Genomic DNA, 21,252 nt, shown 5'->3' with positions numbered 1-21,252 from the left:
AGCATTGGCAATCCTGGTGATGCTAATAAATGAAGTTCAGCAATATAACTTCAATTACCAGAGCTCTCAGTCAGAAGGTGAAGATGTAAAAAGAAAAAAAAAAATTACACTATACAGGAAAAGGCATCACAGTGCTGGGTGAAAGATATCTAAACGAGCTGTTGCTATAGTGTTAGAGGGCTAAGCCGTCACCTGCAGTGACATTTCATGTAGGCGCTGATTCACTCCCAGCTGCTCCACTTCCAATCCAGCTTTCTGCTAATGCTCTTGGGAAAGCAGTGAAGGACAGCCCAACTGCTTGCACCCTGCACTCATGTGAGACCCAGAAGAAGCATCTAAATTCCATCTCCTGGGTTCAGCTCGGCGCAGCCTTGGCCATTTAAAGAGTGGACAAGTGATTAGAAAACCCTTCTCTCTTTCTCAATCTGTAACTCTGGTTTTCAAATAAAGAAAATAAATCTTTAAAAAATAATATTTAAATAAAACCACTTAAAGCAAATTTGGTCAATACTTAAGAATGTGTGTCAGTGTCAGTCACCTGTGTCTGACAATATAAAACTGCCATATAAGATGCTGTCATTGAGACCGGCGTGGTAGTCAGGTGGTTAAAGTCCTTACTTTGCATGCACCAGGATCCCATATGGGTGCTGCTTCATATCCTGGCTGCTCCACTTCTCATCCAGCTCCCTGCTTTTGGCCTGAGAATCAGTCAAGGATGGCCCAAAGGTTTTGGAGCCTGCACCTGCATGGGAGACCTGGAAGAAGCTCCTGGCTGCTGGCTTCTGATCAGCTCAGCTCTGGTCATTATGGCCACTTGGAAAGTGAAGCAGTGCATCGAAGATTTTTCTCTCTGTTTCTCTTCCTCTCTGTAAATCTAACGTTCTAATAAAAATAAATAAGTCTTTTGGAAAAATAGATGCTATCATTGGAGGAAGCCATGGGAAGAGTATGCAGAGTCCAATTTTTGCTGTATCTTTTCAGTCTTGTGTTATCCTGAGATAAAAGCGTATAAAACTTTTAAATGAGCAGAGTAAAGAAACTTATAGCAAGATAATAAAGTACAGCAAAGCTTGTCAGGTCTAGTAATGTGTCTGTGTGCATTTTGTTGTAACTGCGTCAGTTCTGTGTGAGTAGAGCTATTAGTTCTCTACAGCAGGAAGGGCACATTGCAGATTTCCACAATGATTTGCATACTCCTGTATTTCCAGATGTCACATTTCAGCCCATGCCTGCCTTGACCTATCGGACCACAGGGGGAATCCTGGACTTCTATGTGTTCCTGGGCCCAACCCCAGAGCTGGTTACTCAGCAGTACACTGAGGTAGGAGGGAATTTAAATGGATGCCAAGTACTTATACAGCATGTTCTGTGTGCCAAACCCACATTCAGAAGTGGAGTTGTTAGTAATTGAATGTATTGATTATTGGGCTTGTAACATTGAAAAAAACCCTTATTACCGTAATCCATCTTCTGCTTCTTGAGAACTAATATTTGCTTTGTAGGTGATTGGTCGGCCTGTGATGGTGCCTTATTGGTCCTTGGGGTTCCAGCTGTGTCGCTATGGATACGAGAATGACAATGAGATTGCCAGCTTGTATGAAGACATGGTGGCTGCCCGGATCCCCTATGTAAGTTGTCAATCCTGGTTTCCTGGGTCTGATAGTTCACGTATAACCTAGGGGTCACTACGTAGATTCTACTGGGAGATTTTTAAAAATTTAACTTGTTTATTTTTTTTCCTCTGTGAGTTTTTTTTAATGATGTTCCATAATGTTATGAAGTGCTTTGTCACGCAGTGTGCCGCTGAGCCTCCCTTAAGCACAGTAATTGGTGCTTCTTGTCTGCTTGTTGTATTGATGGAGCTCAAAGACTCACCGTGGTTTGGGAAAGAAGAAAGGCATAGAGTTGCCTCCAGCACACTTTCTTTTACACTGTGATTCTTCTCGTTTTACACAACTTCAAACCATATAGTAAAAAAAAGTTTGAATCCATATGATTAAAAAATTACCTAACAGGAGTGGGAACCCTTTTTTTCCCCCAAGGGTTGTTTGTAGATTTATAAAATCATTTATAATCCACGCAGCAGTATTGACTTAAAGCTAGAATCCTGTGTATTTACTGCACTTTGAGTCCCACCTGTTATTTACCTGGCGGGGGCAGGTGTTCTCTACCAGATTGTGATTTTATTTAATTAAAAAATTAGCTCACACGTAGTTTTGGCATTGCATGCATATGTGTGCATATAATTATGTTCTCAGCTTTAACCCTTCCCTTGAGCTGCAAACCATCCTTCTTTCCGAGTTAATCACTGGTTGACGGTCAGGGTCCTGGGCCTGGTTTATCTAAGGGAATGCATGAGGTAGCAGTTATCTATATCTTGAGAATACAAGGGGATCAGTGATCTGAGAATGGATCTCATGGAACCCTTGCACATTAATTTCATTATTCTTTCTTGTGCACTGTTGCTGCACCAATGGAAAAGGTGCATCAAACACTCTCTCATTCCTAATAAGAAATCAGTGCCCAATTAGCCCCAAGAATGAATACTCTACTGCCATGAAAGGTTTCTACTTTCTAGCAGATTTTATCATCCATGTCATTGTATGAGTCAGGTTTAAATTTTGCCACTGGAGATTTGAAATAGTAGGCAAATTCCACAGCACATGCAGGCGATTTATGACAAATGCTGGGTGTGGAGGGGTCAAGAGAAACTCTGAAATTCACACTCAGGTTGTAGGGGATTGTTTTATGGACCTGGACTGGGACCGCAGGCAGCACTGTTTCCTGTGTCTTCCCCAGGATGTGCAGTACTCAGACATCGACTACATGGAGAGGCAGCTGGACTTCACCCTCAGCCCCAACTTTGCAGGGCTTCCCGCTCTGATCGATCGCATGCATGCCGAGGGGATGCGGTTCATTCTCATCCTGGTGAGTGCTCCCAGTGCTGTGTGCAGGGTGTTTGGGAGGCTGAGTGGGCTGTGGTGGAGAAGGCCTGTCCTGTGTTTACCTTCATGATGTGAGCAGAGAAACTGAAGTGCAACTAGGAAGGTGCATTTCCTGAATGTTGAAAGTGCTCCACCATTCAGGTGGAAGCTGAAGACTTTCCCCCTTGGAGGCTTTCTCTCTTTCTAATGTCCCATTGTCATTCCCAGCCTTGTTTTTCTGAGCTGACTTGTGGTTTGGTTTCAGGACCCAGCCATCTCAGGCAATGAGACTCAGGCTTATCCTGCATTCACCCGAGGTGTGGAGGATGATGTGTTCATCAAATATCCCAATGGTGGTGGCATCGTCTGGGGGAAGGTAGAGTCTGAATTTTTTTCCCCCTTTTGTGTGAAAAAGTTCTTATTTTTGCAACTGTTATTTTTTGTGATGTAGTTAGAACATTTCAAGAAAGGTGCATGCATTGTGGGATCTTCTTTTTCTCGAGCATAATTATAGGATAAAGTATTAATTTCATTAGGGCCATGGCTTAAAGTTTCCCAAAAAATGCTATGCAACAAGACTGTGTGCTTTTCTATTAAATCTTTTCTCCCCATAGGTCTGGCCTGATTACCCGGATGTTGTTGTGAACGGCTCTCTGGACTGGGATAGTGAAGTAGAGGTAAAGGTTCCTTGGGGGTTGTGAATGGAATCAGACTTGCTAGGCACGAGCAGTGGTAAATCATAGTGTTGGATATGCCTGAAAATTTGACAATGATCAAGGATAACATATTTGACTATGTCTTCAGTGTCAATCTGTGTCACTATCACTTATTTTATTTCCTTAGGGCTTAGGTATTATTTTCATGAATTAACAGAGAGCTAACCATCCATGTCTGTGTGGTAGCTGACGGAGTTTGGATTTTCACAGGACATAATTTTGACCTATGAAAAGTTTGAAGTTGTAATTTCGATTCTAGATTGTTCAGTTCTAAACACTGATGCATTTCCCACTGGATGATAGCTCCAAGAATGACTGCCTTGTGTGTGAATAAGGACCTGTTGTCTTTGGAGCAGCTTTTAGCTCTTATCTTTAGGGGTTAGGACTGTTTATTTATACAACTTATTTTCGTTGAGAAGGATTGCTAACTTTACTCCTGATTTCCTCCTTATCCTTTACTTCGTTGGCCTCTCAACTTTCACTTTCAGTTTTAAGTTTCCAGACAAATTTTAAAAGTTGCTCTCTGCTGGGAACAAGTTCTTGCTTGTGATAGGATCCCATGACTGTTCATCTAGTTCAGTCCATGATGTATACGCCGTGGAGCAGGGAGGTTAATGGTTGGCATTCAGTGCATGAGATACTGCATGGTATGGTATTATTGCTGCCACTCGTGTTGGTGGGAAGGAAAAATGGTCTATGAATGGTTTCCATATGTATAGAACAAGTTGCAGTTTGCTCTTCTCAATACTCATTATTTTTCTGCTGAATCAAGAACATTCTTTTAGACTGATGAGAGTACCGATCACCCTATGTGGCAAGACTTTGCCTGAGTTCTCAGTGAGTATCTTTCTGCTGTCTAATGTCTTTGGGATAAATGAATGATATTTAATTTTTACAGCAATACCGAGCTTATGCAGCCTTCCCGGACTTTTTCCGCAATTCCACTGCCAGTTGGTGGAAGAGGGAAATAGAAGAGATGTACAGCAATCCTCAGCAGCCAGAGAAGAGCTTGAAGTTTGACGGCTTATGGATTGTGAGTGTTTGTGTGTGTGTGTGTGTCCCTATGCAGCAGTGTCTGTCTCTGTGTACTTAAGCATGAGTCTCATTGACCTTTAGACAAAATGGTAGTAATCTTTCAAGAAAGACACTGGACATGAGACTGTATTTCATCCACCCAGGATGGCACAACCCGGAAAGTCTTTGTACTTTGTACCTTGCCCGAGACTCTGTAAAACCTCTGAGGCAATAACAAGAAATTTCCTGGAACTTTGATTTCTTCCATTTTCTCATGCGCTGCTACAGCATTTTTTGTTTGGTTTGATTCCTGCCACACCCTGCCAGTCATTCTTTAGGGATAGTTGGTATTTGTAGACAATTCATACTAGAATTTGATTATCTCCTCTGTTTTGGCATCTTCAGGTATTACTGGATGTTGGATGATTTTTCTTTTTTTCTTTCTTTCTTTCTTTTTTTTTTTTTTTTACTACTAACTTGTCTCTAAAGTAACATGCTGTTACTGTCTTGCAAAGTAAGCTGTATCTGTGTTGTCGTTTCTAGGACATGAATGAACCAGCGAGCTTTGTGAATGGGGCAGTTCCTCCAGGCTGCACGGACCCCACTCTGAACCACCCCCCCTACATGCCATGTAAGGACCCTTGGTCTCCTCACTTGCAGAGACATAGCCGTTGAGAGACTAGGGCCAAAGGGCTTGCTCACTGGTGCTGTGATTTCTTGTGGGCAGAAGCAAATGCAATTCAAGCACTTCATGTAGTTGGGTGTGTGCAAGACCCTAGCTCTGCTAGGTATATTTCTCAAATTTTTCTAGAAATATTTTATTGGTGTTCAGAGATCATTTTCTATGTGTTGGGTGAGTTTCCACAGAATATGTGCTGTGTCCAAATCTGAATTTTTAAAAACCTAAATCAATGATGTCACTCTTATCTTGATAGTATGTTTGTAAAAATTTTGTGGAACAAAACAGGGAATAAAAGGTGAAGAAGGGAAGAATAGTTCTACCTACAAAAGTATATCATGGAAAATAACAATAACAAAGCAAGAAAAGAATTATGGGAAATAACTAACACATTAAAAGTCTAGAGCTGAGCCTATCTCACACTGACAATTGTACGTTCTTCCCCAATTCTTTGATTTCTCTGATGAACTTGACATTGAATTTATCTGCAGGGACCATTGCATTTCAGAGCTTGGTACCCTTGCAGAGAGGGAAAGGGGATTGTGGAGAGGTCAGTTTATCATACGATACAGGATCCAATATCTTAAGGAGAAATCTAGGATAATCAAGATAAAAGCTGATGTTGACATCTCTGCGTCTTTTCCCTCAGACCTGGAAGCCAGGGGCACGGGCCTAAACAGCAAGACCCTGTGCATGGAGAGTGAGCAGATCCTGCCAGATGGCTCCCCCGTGCGACACTATGACGTGCACAACCTGTATGGGTGGTCCCAGACCAGACCCACCTACGAGTGAGTCATTGTCTCCCTTCTCCACTGGGCTCAACCTATAGGGACAACCAGTGATGGAGGAAGCAATTAGGTAGCAATTCTTCTGAACATAGAGTCTGTCTCTTATTCTTATAGATTTTAAGAAAACACCCTCACACTTGTGAGAAGCCAGTAATCCTGTTGCTGAGTGATGTCAACACATTCCTAGTCTTGACACAAAATATTTCTAACAAAATTCTCATGCTGCAGTTATAACACCACTATGGCAGTGCCAGTCTGTTAAAAGTGCAGCGTGCACAATTATGTACAGTAAATAATACTTGATAACTTGGTAAGAGGTACTTGAGGACTTGGTAAGAGAGTATGTTACTGGTTTATGTACTCAGTCTACACATTTTATCATTAGGGAGAAACACAAGGAGATGAAGTGATGCATCATGGTACACTAGCTGCTATTATACCTTTTGTTATCAACAGTACAGGGAAGGCAAAAGAATGAATATCTCTTCCCTTTGTTTCAAAGGGTTGTTTGTTCAATTTGACCATTTTTGTTGGATAATCAGTGAGTTCTCAATTTAGTGCATATACGTGTTAAGGTTAGTGAATGATGCAAATTATCCTAAAAATCATTTAAAGAAATTTTCCCTTCTTCGACAAGGGAAGAAAACCTAATCAATCATCACAAGACATTCTGAAAGATATGTTGGGAGATAATTTCATCATCGTGTGAACATTACAGTATGTTGGCATAGACCTAGAGGATGTAGATCAATCGCAGTTTGTGGTTTATGTTAGTGAACAGACATGGTAAACTTGAGATATGTGAGACTGCTGTAAGTATAGTGTGGGGACAGGAATCTCAATCTAATCATGGTTATGTGGAATTACCATGGTAATTGTGATTCATGAATGGCCAGAGGAACTTTGTATTATGCATGAATGTACTGAGTAAAACAATTAGCAAATTTAAGAATTTCTACTCTATTCTGCCATTAACTCACCTCCTTTCCCCTCCATCCAGAGCTGTGCAGGAGGTGACAGGACAGCGAGGGATCGTCATCACACGCTCCACATTCCCCTCTTCTGGCCGCTGGGGTGGACACTGGCTGGGAGACAACACAGCTGCATGGGACCAGCTGAAGAAGTCGATCATTGGTGTGTGGCCTTGCTCCCAGGCCCCTGGTGGCAGGGCTGGGTGGTAAAGGGCGAGGAGGAGGAGGCAGGTGTCCATGCCGGGTCTGACAGAGCCTTGGTTCCCTTTGCAGGCATGATGGAGTTCAGCCTGTTTGGCATCTCCTATGTAAGTGTGTCCTGGATCCCTGCTAGTGAGCCAGAAGATGGTGTCAAGTTTGGGAGATCCTCAAGAGTCCTCTTTGTTCCCTCTTGGTTCAGACAGGAGCAGATATCTGTGGGTTCTTTCAAGATGCAGAATATGAGATGTGTGCTCGTTGGATGCAGCTGGGGGCCTTTTACCCGTTCTCCAGGAACCACAACACCCTTGGGGCCAAGGTTGGATATTGATTTCTCCCTCCAGTGTTGTGTGACATGTGAAAAGCACTCTCTATTTGTGATCTACAGGTTATGCCATCTGTATTTCTTGGAGTATTTACCATATCATTTCATGGTGTGTTTGCATGTGCTTACTTCCTGATGTTCTTCAACTTTAAAAAAAATTTTAGACAGCATATAGCATATATTGTTTTCTGTCCTGGTGTGCTTACAATATTTCCTGATTTTTGTCAGTCATCTTTGGTGTGACTGTGTGGCATCTTCATCAGGAATAAGCTGTCAGTGACTTCCTTGGCTTCCTGATGTCCTCTGGGGTACGTTCCTGACACTCTTGTGTTTTTCAGAGGCAAGATCCTGTGTCCTGGAATTCTACCTTTGAGGATATTTCCAGAAGTGCCCTGGAGACCAGATACACCCTGTTGCCATATCTCTACACCCTGATGTACAAGGCCCACGTGGACGGCAGCACTGTTGTGCGGCCTCTTCTCCATGAGTGAGTGTCTAGCTGGGATCTCAATGAGTAATGGGTTATCTGCTTCAAAAAAAAGTTGCAGGCATTGCTTTTTTCAATGTGTTACACAAGTTATTGATCATTGATAGAAAGTCATTTCTCAACTGAGAAAAGAACTTTTTCAATGTCTAATACACATTATTTCTCAACTGAAAAAAGAACTTAGATATGACATGATTCTTCACAGCATCGTTTGTTTTCAAGTTGACTATGCGACACCTTCTCTGGCAGCTGTAGTTAGTTGATCACGTGTTCTTCCAAGTCCATTGAACTCGGGTCTCAAATGGAGGCACTGCTTGGACCTTACTTGAAAAATGAGGTCATTCCAGGCATTTAAAGTGTGCCATGATGAAGACTTCTGGCAATGTTTTATAGGAGAAACATAACTACATGTAATCATTTCTGATGTTTGCTGAACATGACAAAGCACATGTGGATATGGTGCTTATGTATTCTTGACTGAGGCTGACCTAGAGAAGACGTCAAGATATAGGAGATGTGCTAGATTTCTCATTTGAGTTGAACTTCCTTCAGGGCCAGACCTGAGCTATTGCTGACTGAGGCTGTGATGGCGGCACCTGCATTTTCCTCTCTAGGTTTGTGTCAGACCGTGTGACCTGGGACATGGATGGCCAGTTCCTCCTGGGCCCAGCCTTCCTGGTCAGCCCTGTCCTGGAGCCTGTGAGTATGGTGGCCCTGATGGTCAGAAGATTCCAGTTTGGTGGCTTTATGTGTACACTGGGGAGAAGAATGCCCTCTGGGGACACTTGAGACCCATTTCTTTTTCCGCCCCTTGTCATTGCTGGCTTTCTGAGCACATCACTCAGGGATTCTGGGCCTCAGGTTCTTTGAGTTTAAAATTAGCGAAAATTATTCTGGTTCCTGGGACGTCATGAGTAAAAATACTCTCTGACATATTTGAATTTGCAGTCATCTCTCTCTACATAAAATCAGGCATGGAGAATGTAAATAGTCGTGTGAATAGTTCTTTGCTTTCCTCTATCACACCACAAAACCTTTTAGTGGAACTGCTTACAGGAAAAGTGTACCGTCTTGTTGCTGCCTGACCTTCCCATCCTTCCACTAGTGATTCTCCAGGGAGCAAGAACCCTTTGCATACCTCCTGTGTTGATGACAGAGCTTTTGATTGAAAATTCGGCCAATTCCGATCTCCTCCAGTATTGCTGCACCCGGAGAACACAGGCATTTGTTCTATGTCACTTGGAACGCCTGGTTCATCTCCTTCCAATCTACCTTCCTGCTAATATGCAATCTCTTAGAAAGTATATGCTAGCTCAGAAATGTGTGTTCCTACCCACCCGTTGTAGGACCCTTGTGAACTCCAGGCTGCTGACTTTGATATTTTAGTGACTGCCCGGGCTGCTGAGGCATTTAGGAGCGAAAACACTTCTGTTTTTTTCTGTTTCTCTTTTGCTTTGTCTTCTTGTCTTTCAAATAAAAAATAATTAAGATGATTCTGTTATACCTCCAAAATATTTTTGTCTGTCTCTAACCCAAACTCGCTTGTTTGCCATTTTCATGAGGTATTAGTAAGGGATGATTTTTCCATTGCATTCTTGGTAAGGTAAAATGCCTTTATGGACGTGCCTGTTGGGAGAGGCACATCTCTGTTAGCACCTTGGAAACTAAGGAAGGTTCCCACACTGCTGAATTGTGTGGAGACCCAGAAGCTCCAGCATCATCGCTATGATTTTTTAACTCTTTCCTCTGCAAACTGGTTATTCTGTTTCAGATAACTGTGCTCATTCTTATGTTTTGTTTGTGCTTGATTTTAGAATGCCCGGGAAGTCACTGCCTATTTCCCTGAAGGCCGCTGGTATGACTACCACACAGTAAGTTTTTCTAAATATTTCTACAGCCTGGGAAAAATAGAGTGCAAAAGGTTTAAATGGGGTCAGACCTCAGGTGAAATGCTGCCCCTGGATAACCACCTGCTATGCTGTTGGCCCCATATACCCAAGACACTTGCAAGATGTTGTAGTAGCAAGGCAAGATTTGGTTTGGCTGCTGGCTGAAGGTGGAAGATGTTGGGATAGGATGTGTGCTGATGGATGAGTGGCACACAGCAGGTTCAGAGTTGTGGACAAGATGTCTAGTCAAGCACAAAGTTATCTTTTCCCCTCATCATCTCTTGTTCTCCCTTGGACCACAGGGTGTGGAGGTTAATGCTAAGGGACAGTGGAAGGTGCTGCCAGCCCCTCTTGACCACATTAATCTTCACATCCGTGGGGGTTACATCCTGCCCTGGCAGCAACCTGCATTGAACACCAACCAGAGGTGAGTGACGGGACTGGGATTTCCTCTGTGCCTGGCAATTAGCTCACTGATTAGTAATGAAGCCCATTGCTACGGAAACATGGATCTTTACTGCTGATGTCTAGGGTGAGAATGATATACTTACTAAGAGTAGCTATTGATGGGAGCACTCAAAAGTTTTTTGGAAAAAAATTCTTTGACTCCTCAAGATCTGTCTCAAAATGTAAATATTATTTCCATAGTCGACAGAATGCGCTTGGTCTCATCATCGCCCTAGATGAGAACAAAGAAGCGAAAGGTGAACTGTTCTGGGATGATGGAGACACCAAAGGTGAGCACGGTGATGATAAAGACACTGTTTCCAATCCTGCATCTTTGGCTTATGCCTGCGCCTTCTCTGCTGCTGGTTCTTGACTATGGGAGAAATCACACCAGGTATGATAGTAAAAAGCACTGGAGAGAATTTTGTTTCTGAAACACTATTAAGGGTCCATTTTAGATGGGCTACAAATAGAAAGCAAAGATATTTCAATATGCTAGAATTCCCCTTATCGGCCAGTGAGATGTATGCATATACACGTTTCTAAAAAGTTCACATGAGTTATTGCCCGTGAGCATTGAAAAAACATGCTTTCAAAATTATTCCCATAATTCATCTGATCTTTTTGTCACAATGTATACAAGCAACTGTTATAGGATAAAAATACCCATACCCACGTGAGAATGCAATATTCTGGTGTGCCTGTGTCTAGTCATGTGTTTAAGCACATTATTTCTAGCTCCAGTCAACTAACAATTCCTGGGGCTCTCGCTTACACAGTATCTTGAAATGCCTTGAATGCACTTGAGGGAAATCTTTTCTAGGCTGCAGTACAAGGGAGACAAAAAACTATTGGCCTAATATTCTTGGGAACTCTTTCTGTAATCCTGTCATTCTCAGTATGTCGCTTTAAAAAACATGCTTTAATTAATTATTGATATGAAAATATTTAATTGGTAAATATAACTATTGCATACATATTCTTAGTAAAAATGTGGTTATTTGATACATATAAACATATGTCATGGGGCTGGCTATGTGGCATAGTTGGTAAAGCTGCTCCCTGTGATGCTGGCATCCTAAATGGGTGCTAGTTCTAGTCCTGGCTGCTCCACTTCCAATCCAGCTCCCTGCTAATAGCCTGGAATAAACAGTGTAAGGCGGACTCAGTGTTTGGGTCCCCGCCACACTCATGGTAGACATGAATTATTACCTCAGCCCTGCTCAGTGGCTGTTACAAAAAAAGGCAAGCGATATCAATTTTTGGTGAGGGTGTGGAGAAATGGAAACACTTATGTGACATTGCTGGGAATGTAAATTGGTAGAACAATTACGTAAAGCAGAATGCTGATTCTTTAAGTAATTAAGAATAAAGCTACTATCCATTGCAGCAGTCCTGCCTCTGGGTATATATTCAAAGGGAATAAAATCAGTATTCTGAGGATACATCTGCATCTCCTTGCTCATTGTAATACTGTTCACGATAGTTAAGCTATAGAAATATATTCCAGTGATGGACAGGTTGTGGTATGCATACACGGTGGACTATTCCTCAGCCATGAAAAGGAAGAAATACCATTATTTATTAAGATGTAGCCTGGAGGAGATGCAGGATGCAGTCTGTTCCATGGTGGGCAGGCAAGTCTGACTTTCCTTTCTCTCACTTTCAGATACTGTGGCCAATAATGTTTATCTTTTCTGTGAATTTTCTGTGACCCAAGTGAGTAGCCAATTTTATGAATCTTGCTTATGGGCTGGTCTTAACATGTGTGTGCTTATATAGGTCTGCACTTACATTTGAAGTTCCTTGTGGCTTTATTACTACAGCCGAGGCCATTTCTGTATTTCTGTTCTTTCTTTCTTTTTTTTTTTCATTCAGTTTCCCCAAATGGATTCAACCATGTCATCGAAAGAAGACGATGATCTCAATATTTATAAGTCAAACCAGCTAGTGTTTCTCATAAAAGTGTTTTAGAATTTGTCTGTATTCTTGCCCTTTTTTTACTGAGAGAATCATTCAAATTTGTACTCCTTGAGTCTACGTAGTCCATCTTGGAGATGCATGGAGCAGTGGGGGAATATCAGTTTTAATGTGAAATACTGAGAGACTTGTGCATTGCTATTTGGCAAGTGTCCCATTGTGACTAATTGTCATTGGTTCTTTTGCAGCATTACTTGGATGTGAAGATATCGCAGTCAGGTTACAGAGACCCCAATAATTTAACATTCAAAGAGATTAAAATCCTTGGAACACAGAAACCTAGCAACATTACAGTGAAACACAATGGTGTCCTGACTGAGATTTCTCCCAGTGTCACTTATGATTATAGCTCGAAGGTAAACATCTTATAGATAAGTTTATCCATATTCCTTTTAGTTTCATGACATTTCTGCTTGTCAGTGTTGCAAGGGTGTTAGAATTGTAACAGCCTAGAGCACCCTCTGTGGCCTGCTTTGAAGAGGTCATGGAGTTTGGAAGGAAAACAAAGATGATGGGGTGCCACATCACCTGGGAGCTGCTGAGGAATGGTGACATGGCACAATGGTCTTTCCATTTCCCTTCCCCACCCAGCCTTCTCTATAATCTGCTATGACTATATATTCAAAGACACAAATAAGCAGGATTATGAAAACAGACAACAGAAAATTTGACTGATACTGTAAGGTGGTCTGTTTTGAGGAGGTAATTGGTTATTATGAGACTTGAAGCTTTAAAAAAAAGATTTATGCGAAATCTTTTCTCTGGGTAATTACTCTATGGGTGGTCCAGTGGTCCAGTATGGGGGTAATGCACTACATGGTTGCTTAATTTTGGGTGTTTGGGGACAATTAATACATATGAAACTATCATGAAGGAAGCAGAGAAATCAGATGCACATATCAGAAATGTTGACTCGTGCTCATCAGTTTTGAATCTGTTAGTCTAAGAATCAAAGAATGGGAATATTTTGTCCCAGGAAAGTGAATATGAGAACCCAGGTCATGTGAGTCTTGCTGACGTGTTTCTTGTACTACTTCAGAGCATGGGAAACATTGTTTTGAGGGAGGGAATGACAAGACTGTCAGCTCAACTTGGGACCTGCAGGAGAGGGGCTTTCTGACAAAATTAAGAGGACTTGTACTAACTTGGAGAGGACAGAGAAGTCAGGGTAGGATAGAAAAGGCAAGTTCATTCATGATTTACTTTAATTTAGCACAATGTAATGTAGAAGGGTCTGATAGAGTTGGGAAATTTGTGCCACTGAAGCAGTCCCTCCATCATGCCTATAGCTTCTCATATCAGTTACAATGATTTATTCTATTGGATGTTGAAAATCAAATATGAGTCAGGTTTCTCTTTGCTTTATTTGGTATGATCTTTGTCCTGTAAAATAATGTTCTTGTGATGCTCCTATTGCTACAGGTTGCTGTTATCACAGACATTGATCTTGTCCTGGGAGAAGCCTACACAGTGGAGTGGTCCTTGTTTACAAGGGATGAAGAAAAAATCGACTGCTATCCCGATGAGTATGGTGTCACTGCAGAAAACTGCATTGCCCGAGGCTGTGTCTGGGAGGTAACCAGGCTGGTGGTGTGAGCATGCTTTAACACTGGTCCACTTACACTGCAGCTTTCCAAGCAGAGCTGCAGTAACTGCAACTTCTTAAAATCTACTGAATGGGCTTCCAGTGGAAACTGTTGTGGCTGTGAAGACTGGGTTGGACACATTTAAGATACTTTTACATCCCACACATTTAAGATACTTTCCTTGGAGACCAGTGAATTAGGTTAATTTTATTGCTGAATGATGTATATTCAAACCAAGTGACGGATTGGCTTTCTTTCCCCATTCACTGAGTTCCAGAAACCTTTGTCTTTGACAGTTGTAAAACCATGTGGCCTTCTTTTTCAGGAATCCAGTTCTCCCGGTGTCCCTTACTGCTACTTTGTCGATGATCTATATTCTGTCAGTAACATCCAGTATGACTCCAATGGAGCCTCTGCTGACATCTCCTTGAAGTCTTCTCCTGACACCAACGCCTTCCCCTCCACTCCTGTGAACCCCCTCCGACTGCAAGTGACCTACCACAAGGATGAAATGCTGCAGTTTAAGGTAAGCCCAGGGTGAGCATCTATTACTGTTTTCTATGTAAGGTTACAGTATCCTAAAAAAATTACTCTTCTGAAGTGAACCCTCTGCAATAAATTTGACCCATATCCTGATTCTAAGAATATTCTGGAACAGGATGACCTGTCCAAACTTTCACTGTTTGGCTCCTTAAAGAAAAGGGTGATGAAGACAAGTTAGAGACCTTCTCCAGGTCGTTGAGGGTTGGAGTTTGGATTAGGTACAAGAAAATAAATGGAGGAAAGTGGATAATGGGAGATTAGGAGCTGGTGGTAGATTTGCAGTTTGTGATGAGGAAATGGGAACTGTAGGAATGATTATCAAGTCTCTAACATGCATCTGCATGTGGATGGCAGTGATATTAACTGAAATGGGATTATTGAGAAGGCTTGTGCTTGTAATGTAAAGCTTCAAGTTCATCTGTAGGCACTGAAGTGGGGTTCTGTATGATATAGTCACCCAGGGACACTTGCAGCCCATGGATTTATTGCATCTAAGTATTAAGGAGAGTAGCTGCTGTGTGTCTTCCTCTAGTTAACCATGTGCTTCTCAAGGACAGTGCTTTGTTCCTTTATATTGATGCTTCTGAAATCTAACACGTATTATTACATATAGATAGGCCTTTATTGGGAGAGTAAGTGAACAAGAGGAAGCAATCTGACTCTTCTAATACCTGGATGATGCTCATTTGTTTTTGTTGACTTCTTCATAGCTCTCGCATGTGGCAGACAACTAATGTATCTGAAATAAAGAACTTATCTGAAATTTTTAGCTTCCTATCTTCTTATTCTGTCTCTTTGCCAAAGAGCATCTCTATTCGAGAGCTGCTTCTGAACCTATTCAGTATTCTGCATTTGTGTGCGTGCTATTACTTTATCAGGTGGCTAGTTCTTGTTTCTGTTACTGAATCATAGCAAAACTTTCAAGATCCATGCTGTAGTACTCCCACACAATGACTGCATTGTCAAAGAAGTGTAGTAGATCTTTCCTTCTCTAAACCGACACAGAACTTCTGCATGCACTATCACACGTGACTCAGGTGCCATTGCCCTTTTTCTTCCTAATCACAGGTGGATTTCTTACAGCAATAACTTGGCATTTTTCAGTTCATATCCCTAGTGCATTATACAGTATCAACCAGCAACAGAGTGGATACCTAGTGAATCCAATTTTTCTGTCATTTTCATCACAACCTGTGTTGTTATTTCAGTTACATATTTCTGTTTTGACAGCAATATCTTTCAGTTCTAAAACTTTTTGAAAAGTATTTACATGAACATATGTGCTCATGTATGAGTAGCAAATAATATATTCATGAATACCACACTGCAGATTTATTTGTCAAGTGATAGAGTGATTGTTGTGACTGTGGTGGGGACAGGAAAACACACTTGCATGTAAACTCGCAATGTCCAAGTGCATGTGTTGCTAGAATAGAAGCCTTCAAAATGAAATATCACAGACTGCAGTTCAAATAATAAAGCTGAGTTTGTTGGAATCATATGATTTCAGAAGATAATTTAGCATTCAGGCTCTTTGCTAAACACATCCAGATTCTGTGAAGGGTGTAGCTCAGGGGCTGGTATTGTGGTATGGAAGATTAAACTGCTAATTGCAGCTCTGGCATCTCAGGTGTATCCTGCTTTGAGTCCTGGCTGCCCAACTTCTGGTCCAGCTCCCTGCTAGTGTACCTGGGAAACCAATGGAAGATAACTCCAAATCCTGGGAACTTGTACACACGTGGGAGATCTAGAAAGAGTTCCAAGCTTCTCACTTTGACTTGGCTCAGCCCCAGCCTTTTACACTATTTGGAGAGGGAATCAACAGATAAAATTTTCTTTCTGTAGCTAAATCAATAGGTAAATCAATAAATATCCCCCACCCCCGAAAGAGTATGGATTAAAGAAAACTATCCCTACTTCCAATATTTACTTTTGGCAGGTAATAAATCTATAGCTTTATGAGGTACCATACTATTTTGGTACATCTATTTAATTTTTAAAAATTTATTTTTACTTGAAAGGTCGAGTTACAGAGAGAGAAGGAGAGACAGAAGAGGACACAGAGGGAGAGAGAGGTATTCTGTGCAGTGGTTTGTGGATAATTCCACAAACAGCAGCAGCAAAAGTTAGAGTGGGCAGGTCCAAAGCCAGGAGCCAGCAGCATCTTCCTGATCATCCACACCTATTCTGAAGTAAAGCCACCTGTGGATGAACTAGTGACCCTGCGAGATGCTCACACAGCAGGTACCCGCTATGCCACAATGCTGGCCCAAATATTTTGGTACATTAATCATTGTGTATTGATCTAGCCTGGAATTTTACATACCTATAACCCCAACATTGCCTGTATTATAATTTACTCTTCCATCTCTTTGGGTTTACACAGAACAATATTGTTAAATACAATCACTCTTGGTGTCATGGAACATATAATGTTATTCTCCCATCTGCATCCTTGCCTAACATCCGTTTCCTCTGGCCTAGATTTATGATCCCAACAACAGCAGATATGAAGTCCCCGTCCCTCTGAATCTGCCCGCGGCTCCATCGAGCACTCCTGAGAATCAGCTCTATGAAGTCGTCATTAAGGAGAACCCGTTTGGGGTTGTGATTCAAAGGAAGAGCACGGGCACTGTCATGTGAGTGTTGGCTGTGAAAAGGCAGCTGCCTGAGGCCCATGGAGGGGCCATGTTCTTTTCCAAATGTTGCTTTTGGTGTTGCAGTTGGGACTCCCAGGTGCTGGGCTTCACGTTCAACGACATGTTCATCCGCATCTCCACCCGCCTTCCCTCCACGTACCTGTATGGCTTTGGGGAGACAGAGCACACATCGTTTCGTCGAGACCTGAACTGGCACACGTGGGGGATGTTTACCCGAGACCAGCCCCCGGGGGTAAGGACAGAGTGTTTGGGTTCTGTGTGTCTGCCTCTCTCTTCACTCTGAGTGTGTGTGCACTCTGCTTTCCCTCCCAGTCTCAGCCTGAATTTTCAGACAAGGGGAATAGTTTTTAGGCTCTCTGTTTCATCTGTTTATATAGTCACCAAGAAGGGTGGTGTATTATGAGAATTTTTAATTGAGTTTCTTTTTAAATTATAATGTCTTTTAACCGCCTACCACCTCTTTTTCATGCCTGTTAGTACAAGCTGAATTCCTATGGTGTCCACCCCTACTACATGGCCCTGGAGGAGGATGGCAGTGCCCATGGAGTGCTCCTGCTGAACAGCAATGCCATGGGTAAGGCCATGCCAGTGGCTCTCTGTGCTTTTGTGTAATAGTCCTTCTGAAGTATCTTCATAATGTGTTTTGACCTTACTGCCCCTTTAGTTCAAAATTATCTTGAGGACAGTGATGATATTTCTTTCTGTTCACTTTCCTGTTTATCTTAGTTGAGCAATGTGATCATACTTCATCCAGTTCTTATTTTGACAAACCATGGACTGAGGGCTTGCAAACAGGAGTGACCGAGTTCTCTGGAGGTCAGCTAGGGAGAGCCTGTTGTATCATTTGAAGCACCAGTGAAAGTACATATTTTAGGATGATGTGGGTGTGAAAAAACATGAAGGATATGGAAAAGGACACATCAGGAGGGTGGGAAAAAGATGTCTATATATAGAGGGATGAGATCAGATAAAGTTAAGACCGCAGTTAATGATGTTGTATCAATGCTATTTTGCTCAGTCTGGCAAAGTGCAATTTTTAAATGAGATGTTATCTTTGGAGGATGTCAAAGCTGATCATAGTATGCACACAATGAGTATCATTTTTAACTTCTTTTGAGTTTTAAATTATTGTGAATGTAAGAGTAGAATGATTTAAAAATATTAGGATGATAAGACACAATAAAACAATAAATCACAGCAATGTGGGAACTTGCAAGGATGTGATCCTGCGACTGCTTGAGTTCTACATGGGTATAAATCTCAATTCTCTACACAGAGAGAATCCAAAAATGGGAAGAAGGTATAGCATTCAGGGGTGAATCCTCATCTTGAAGTTTTCCAGGCTGATTTGCTTATTTCTCTATTTTCAGATGTGACATTCCAGCCGACGCCTGCCTTGACCTACCGGACCACAGGGGGTGTCCTGGATTTTTATGTATTCCTGGGACCAACCCCAGAGCTGGTCACTCAGCAGTACACTGAGGTAAGGCAGAGAAAAATGTCTTGTGTACCAAACCCATATGCACAGGTGTAATTCTCAGGTGAATAACGGGAATTGGTGGTCCATCTCAGAGAAGTTACAGAATAAAGAGAAATAGATAAACCTTTAAAGCCTTTATATTAATAATATCTCTAGGCATTGCAGATGAGTAGAAGTAGTAGTAATAATAATGGTATGTGACATGGCAGTGATGGTAGAGGTGGTGGTGATGGTGGTGATGGTGGTGATGGTGGGAATGGGTAGTGGTGATTGTGGTGGTCATAATGAGGATAACAGTCATGCGATTAGGTGGGAATGTTGGTGTGATGGCGGGTTGTAACTGAGGTGTGGTTGGAGTGATAATGGTATTGAAAGTGCTGGACGTAATGGGGCAGAGGTGAGGTGGTGTTGAGGTGGGGTGGACTTGGTGGTAGTGGTGACTCTGGGTTGGTGGTCATAGTAGGGATGATGGTAGTGATGTGAGTAGCAGGAGGCAATTGTGGTAACAGTGCAGGTGGAGGTAATGGTGGTGATGGCGATGGATATAATAGTGGTTGTGGTGATTGTAATGGTGGGCGCCAACTTTTATGTCAGGCTCTCATACTTACAGTATGTCACGTATGTATCACTAAGTACATGTCAAAAACTGTATGTATGTGTGGATAAGTCAAAGGTTTATGCAAAATGGGATATGGATATACATTTGTTTTGCTAACAATATCAAAGTTCATGCATACATTTTCATGACATGAATTTTTAAAGAACTTTTTGAAAACCACTTCCATGCCTGACTTCTAAATCTTTTTGTATCAAAATAAGCTTATATTTTAATTGCATATTCTACTTTCTTTTTGAAGTAAAATCAGATTAGCTAACCAGTCCACACAAAACCACTAGGAGCAGAAACTATTATTAGCCCCAGTTTGTAGGCAGTAAATCAACATGTAGAGAAGTTACTTAGCATTGCTCAAGGTCACATAGCCAGTAAGACCCGGAACTTGAATAGTAAGCCAGGCATTTGTTTCTGGATTCTGAGCAGTAAAAATTAGACCACCTCTAGAAAGTAGAGAAAAATCAGGTTTTTCATAATTCCTACGAAAAGTTTACAAATGTAGTAAGAAGCTCTGTTTATGATATTTTAACATTTTTGCATTGCTTCCATTTATCTGTAGATTCGAATGTCTAGCTTGGAGAACTGAAAACTGTCTTGTTACTTCATGTACACCTTCAATCCAGTGTCCTTTTTAGAACTAATGTTTGCTGTCCACGTTGTAGGTGATTGGTCGGCCTGTGATGGTGCCTTACTGGTCCTTGGGGTTCCAGCTGTGTCGCTATGGATATGAGAATGACACTGAGATTGCCAACTTGTATGAAGACATGGTGGCTGCCGGGATCCCCTATGTAAGTTTCCAGTTCTGACATCCTGGTTCAGGGAGCTCACAAATAATCCAGATGTCTGTATCTGGAACCCTCTGTGAGCCTTTTATGAGGTTGTCAGATACAAAGTACTCTGGTGTACACTGTGTCTCAATCAACCACGACTGTAAGCTCATGTTGCCTTCTTATGAGAGCAGAGCTTAAAGACTCACAGTGGTTTGCTAAAGAAGGCTACATCAGACTCCGTTTGGAGGTCCTTCTCTTATGTTGTGTTTCTTTCCATTTCTTCCACACAACTTCAAAATATTTAGTCAAGTAATCTTTTATTCATGTAAATAAAACATTCCCTAAGCTGTAGTTTTGCTTAATTATAAAATTAAATCTAGTCACGGAACTACAAAGTATATGTAGATATTAGTATGTCCTCAAACCTTAGCTCATGTTGTAGCTCAGGTTTTATCAGTTCTGAGCAAACTGCTGATTGAAAGTAGGGATCATGGATTTAGTAATCAGAAAAAATGTACATGGAAACAAACTCTCCATTTTTCCTGAGGACAAGAGAGTTCAATAATCAAAGAATGCATCCCACAAACCACTTACATATCAATTTTGTTTTGTTTAACTTTTTTCCTATTTATAATTGTTCCATTAATGGAAGACAGGCCTTCTAATATTTCATTCATAATAAAAATGTGCTGTGTGTGATTACTCCTAAATTTGAAAATTCTGAATGCATTATAGCATTATAGTTTTTTTATTTGTTTGTTTTTTAGTTAGAATGGCCATCCATCTAAGCTGTGGGCTGAAATAGATTTTTGTGCTTTTTTTAAACTTAGAATTTGAAAAAAATGTGTGAGTGTACAAGGCTCTAATTTTAACCCATGACAAACATGGAATGTGAATGAATTAAAAAATCTGTATATAATTCACTGAGAAAGGTAGAGGGCTGCTCTATGGACCTGGACTGGGACCGCAGGCAGCACTGTTTCCTGTGTCTTCCCCAGGATGTGCAGTACTCAGACATCGACTACATGGAGCGGCAGCTGGACTTCACCCTCAGCCCCAACTTTGCTGGGCTTCCCGCTCTGATCGATCGCATGCATGCCGAGGGGATGCGGTTCATCCTCATCCTGGTGAGTGCTCCCAGTGCTGTGTGCAGGGTGTTTGGGAGGCTGAGTGGGCTGTGGT

General features: G+C 41.7%; 1 protein-coding gene across 1 annotated transcript in view; it reads left to right on the top strand.

Moving 5' to 3' along the window:
- LOC121170993 overlaps positions 1-21,252 on the top strand; it is a 125,097-nt gene that overhangs the window by 84,667 nt on the left and 19,178 nt on the right. Inside the window, exons 76-101 of the mRNA XM_041002490.1 lie at positions 1,209-1,321; positions 1,503-1,628; positions 2,800-2,928; positions 3,190-3,300; positions 3,539-3,601; positions 4,539-4,673; positions 5,198-5,285; positions 5,983-6,121; positions 7,122-7,255; positions 7,366-7,400; positions 7,493-7,609; positions 7,954-8,102; positions 8,717-8,801; positions 9,917-9,973; positions 10,294-10,418; positions 10,640-10,728; positions 12,108-12,157; positions 12,607-12,774; positions 13,841-13,993; positions 14,330-14,530; positions 17,032-17,186; positions 17,271-17,439; positions 17,685-17,781; positions 18,578-18,690; positions 19,963-20,088; positions 21,069-21,197. Coding sequence (XP_040858424.1) covers positions 1,209-1,321; positions 1,503-1,628; positions 2,800-2,928; positions 3,190-3,300; positions 3,539-3,601; positions 4,539-4,673; positions 5,198-5,285; positions 5,983-6,121; positions 7,122-7,255; positions 7,366-7,400; positions 7,493-7,609; positions 7,954-8,102; positions 8,717-8,801; positions 9,917-9,973; positions 10,294-10,418; positions 10,640-10,728; positions 12,108-12,157; positions 12,607-12,774; positions 13,841-13,993; positions 14,330-14,530; positions 17,032-17,186; positions 17,271-17,439; positions 17,685-17,781; positions 18,578-18,690; positions 19,963-20,088; positions 21,069-21,197 — 3,056 coding nt within the window. The remainder of the gene's footprint in view (positions 1-1,208; positions 1,322-1,502; positions 1,629-2,799; positions 2,929-3,189; positions 3,301-3,538; positions 3,602-4,538; positions 4,674-5,197; positions 5,286-5,982; positions 6,122-7,121; positions 7,256-7,365; positions 7,401-7,492; positions 7,610-7,953; positions 8,103-8,716; positions 8,802-9,916; positions 9,974-10,293; positions 10,419-10,639; positions 10,729-12,107; positions 12,158-12,606; positions 12,775-13,840; positions 13,994-14,329; positions 14,531-17,031; positions 17,187-17,270; positions 17,440-17,684; positions 17,782-18,577; positions 18,691-19,962; positions 20,089-21,068; positions 21,198-21,252) is intronic.

The sequence above is a fragment of the Ochotona curzoniae genome, unplaced genomic scaffold (assembly GCF_017591425.1).
Source record: "Ochotona curzoniae isolate NIBS_2020 unplaced genomic scaffold, NIBS_Ocur_1.0 scaffold_2476, whole genome shotgun sequence".
Classification (NCBI taxonomy): Eukaryota; Metazoa; Chordata; class Mammalia; order Lagomorpha; family Ochotonidae; genus Ochotona; species Ochotona curzoniae.
Note: the sequence above shows the minus strand (reverse complement) of the source record. Positions and strands in the feature narration are given on the sequence as shown.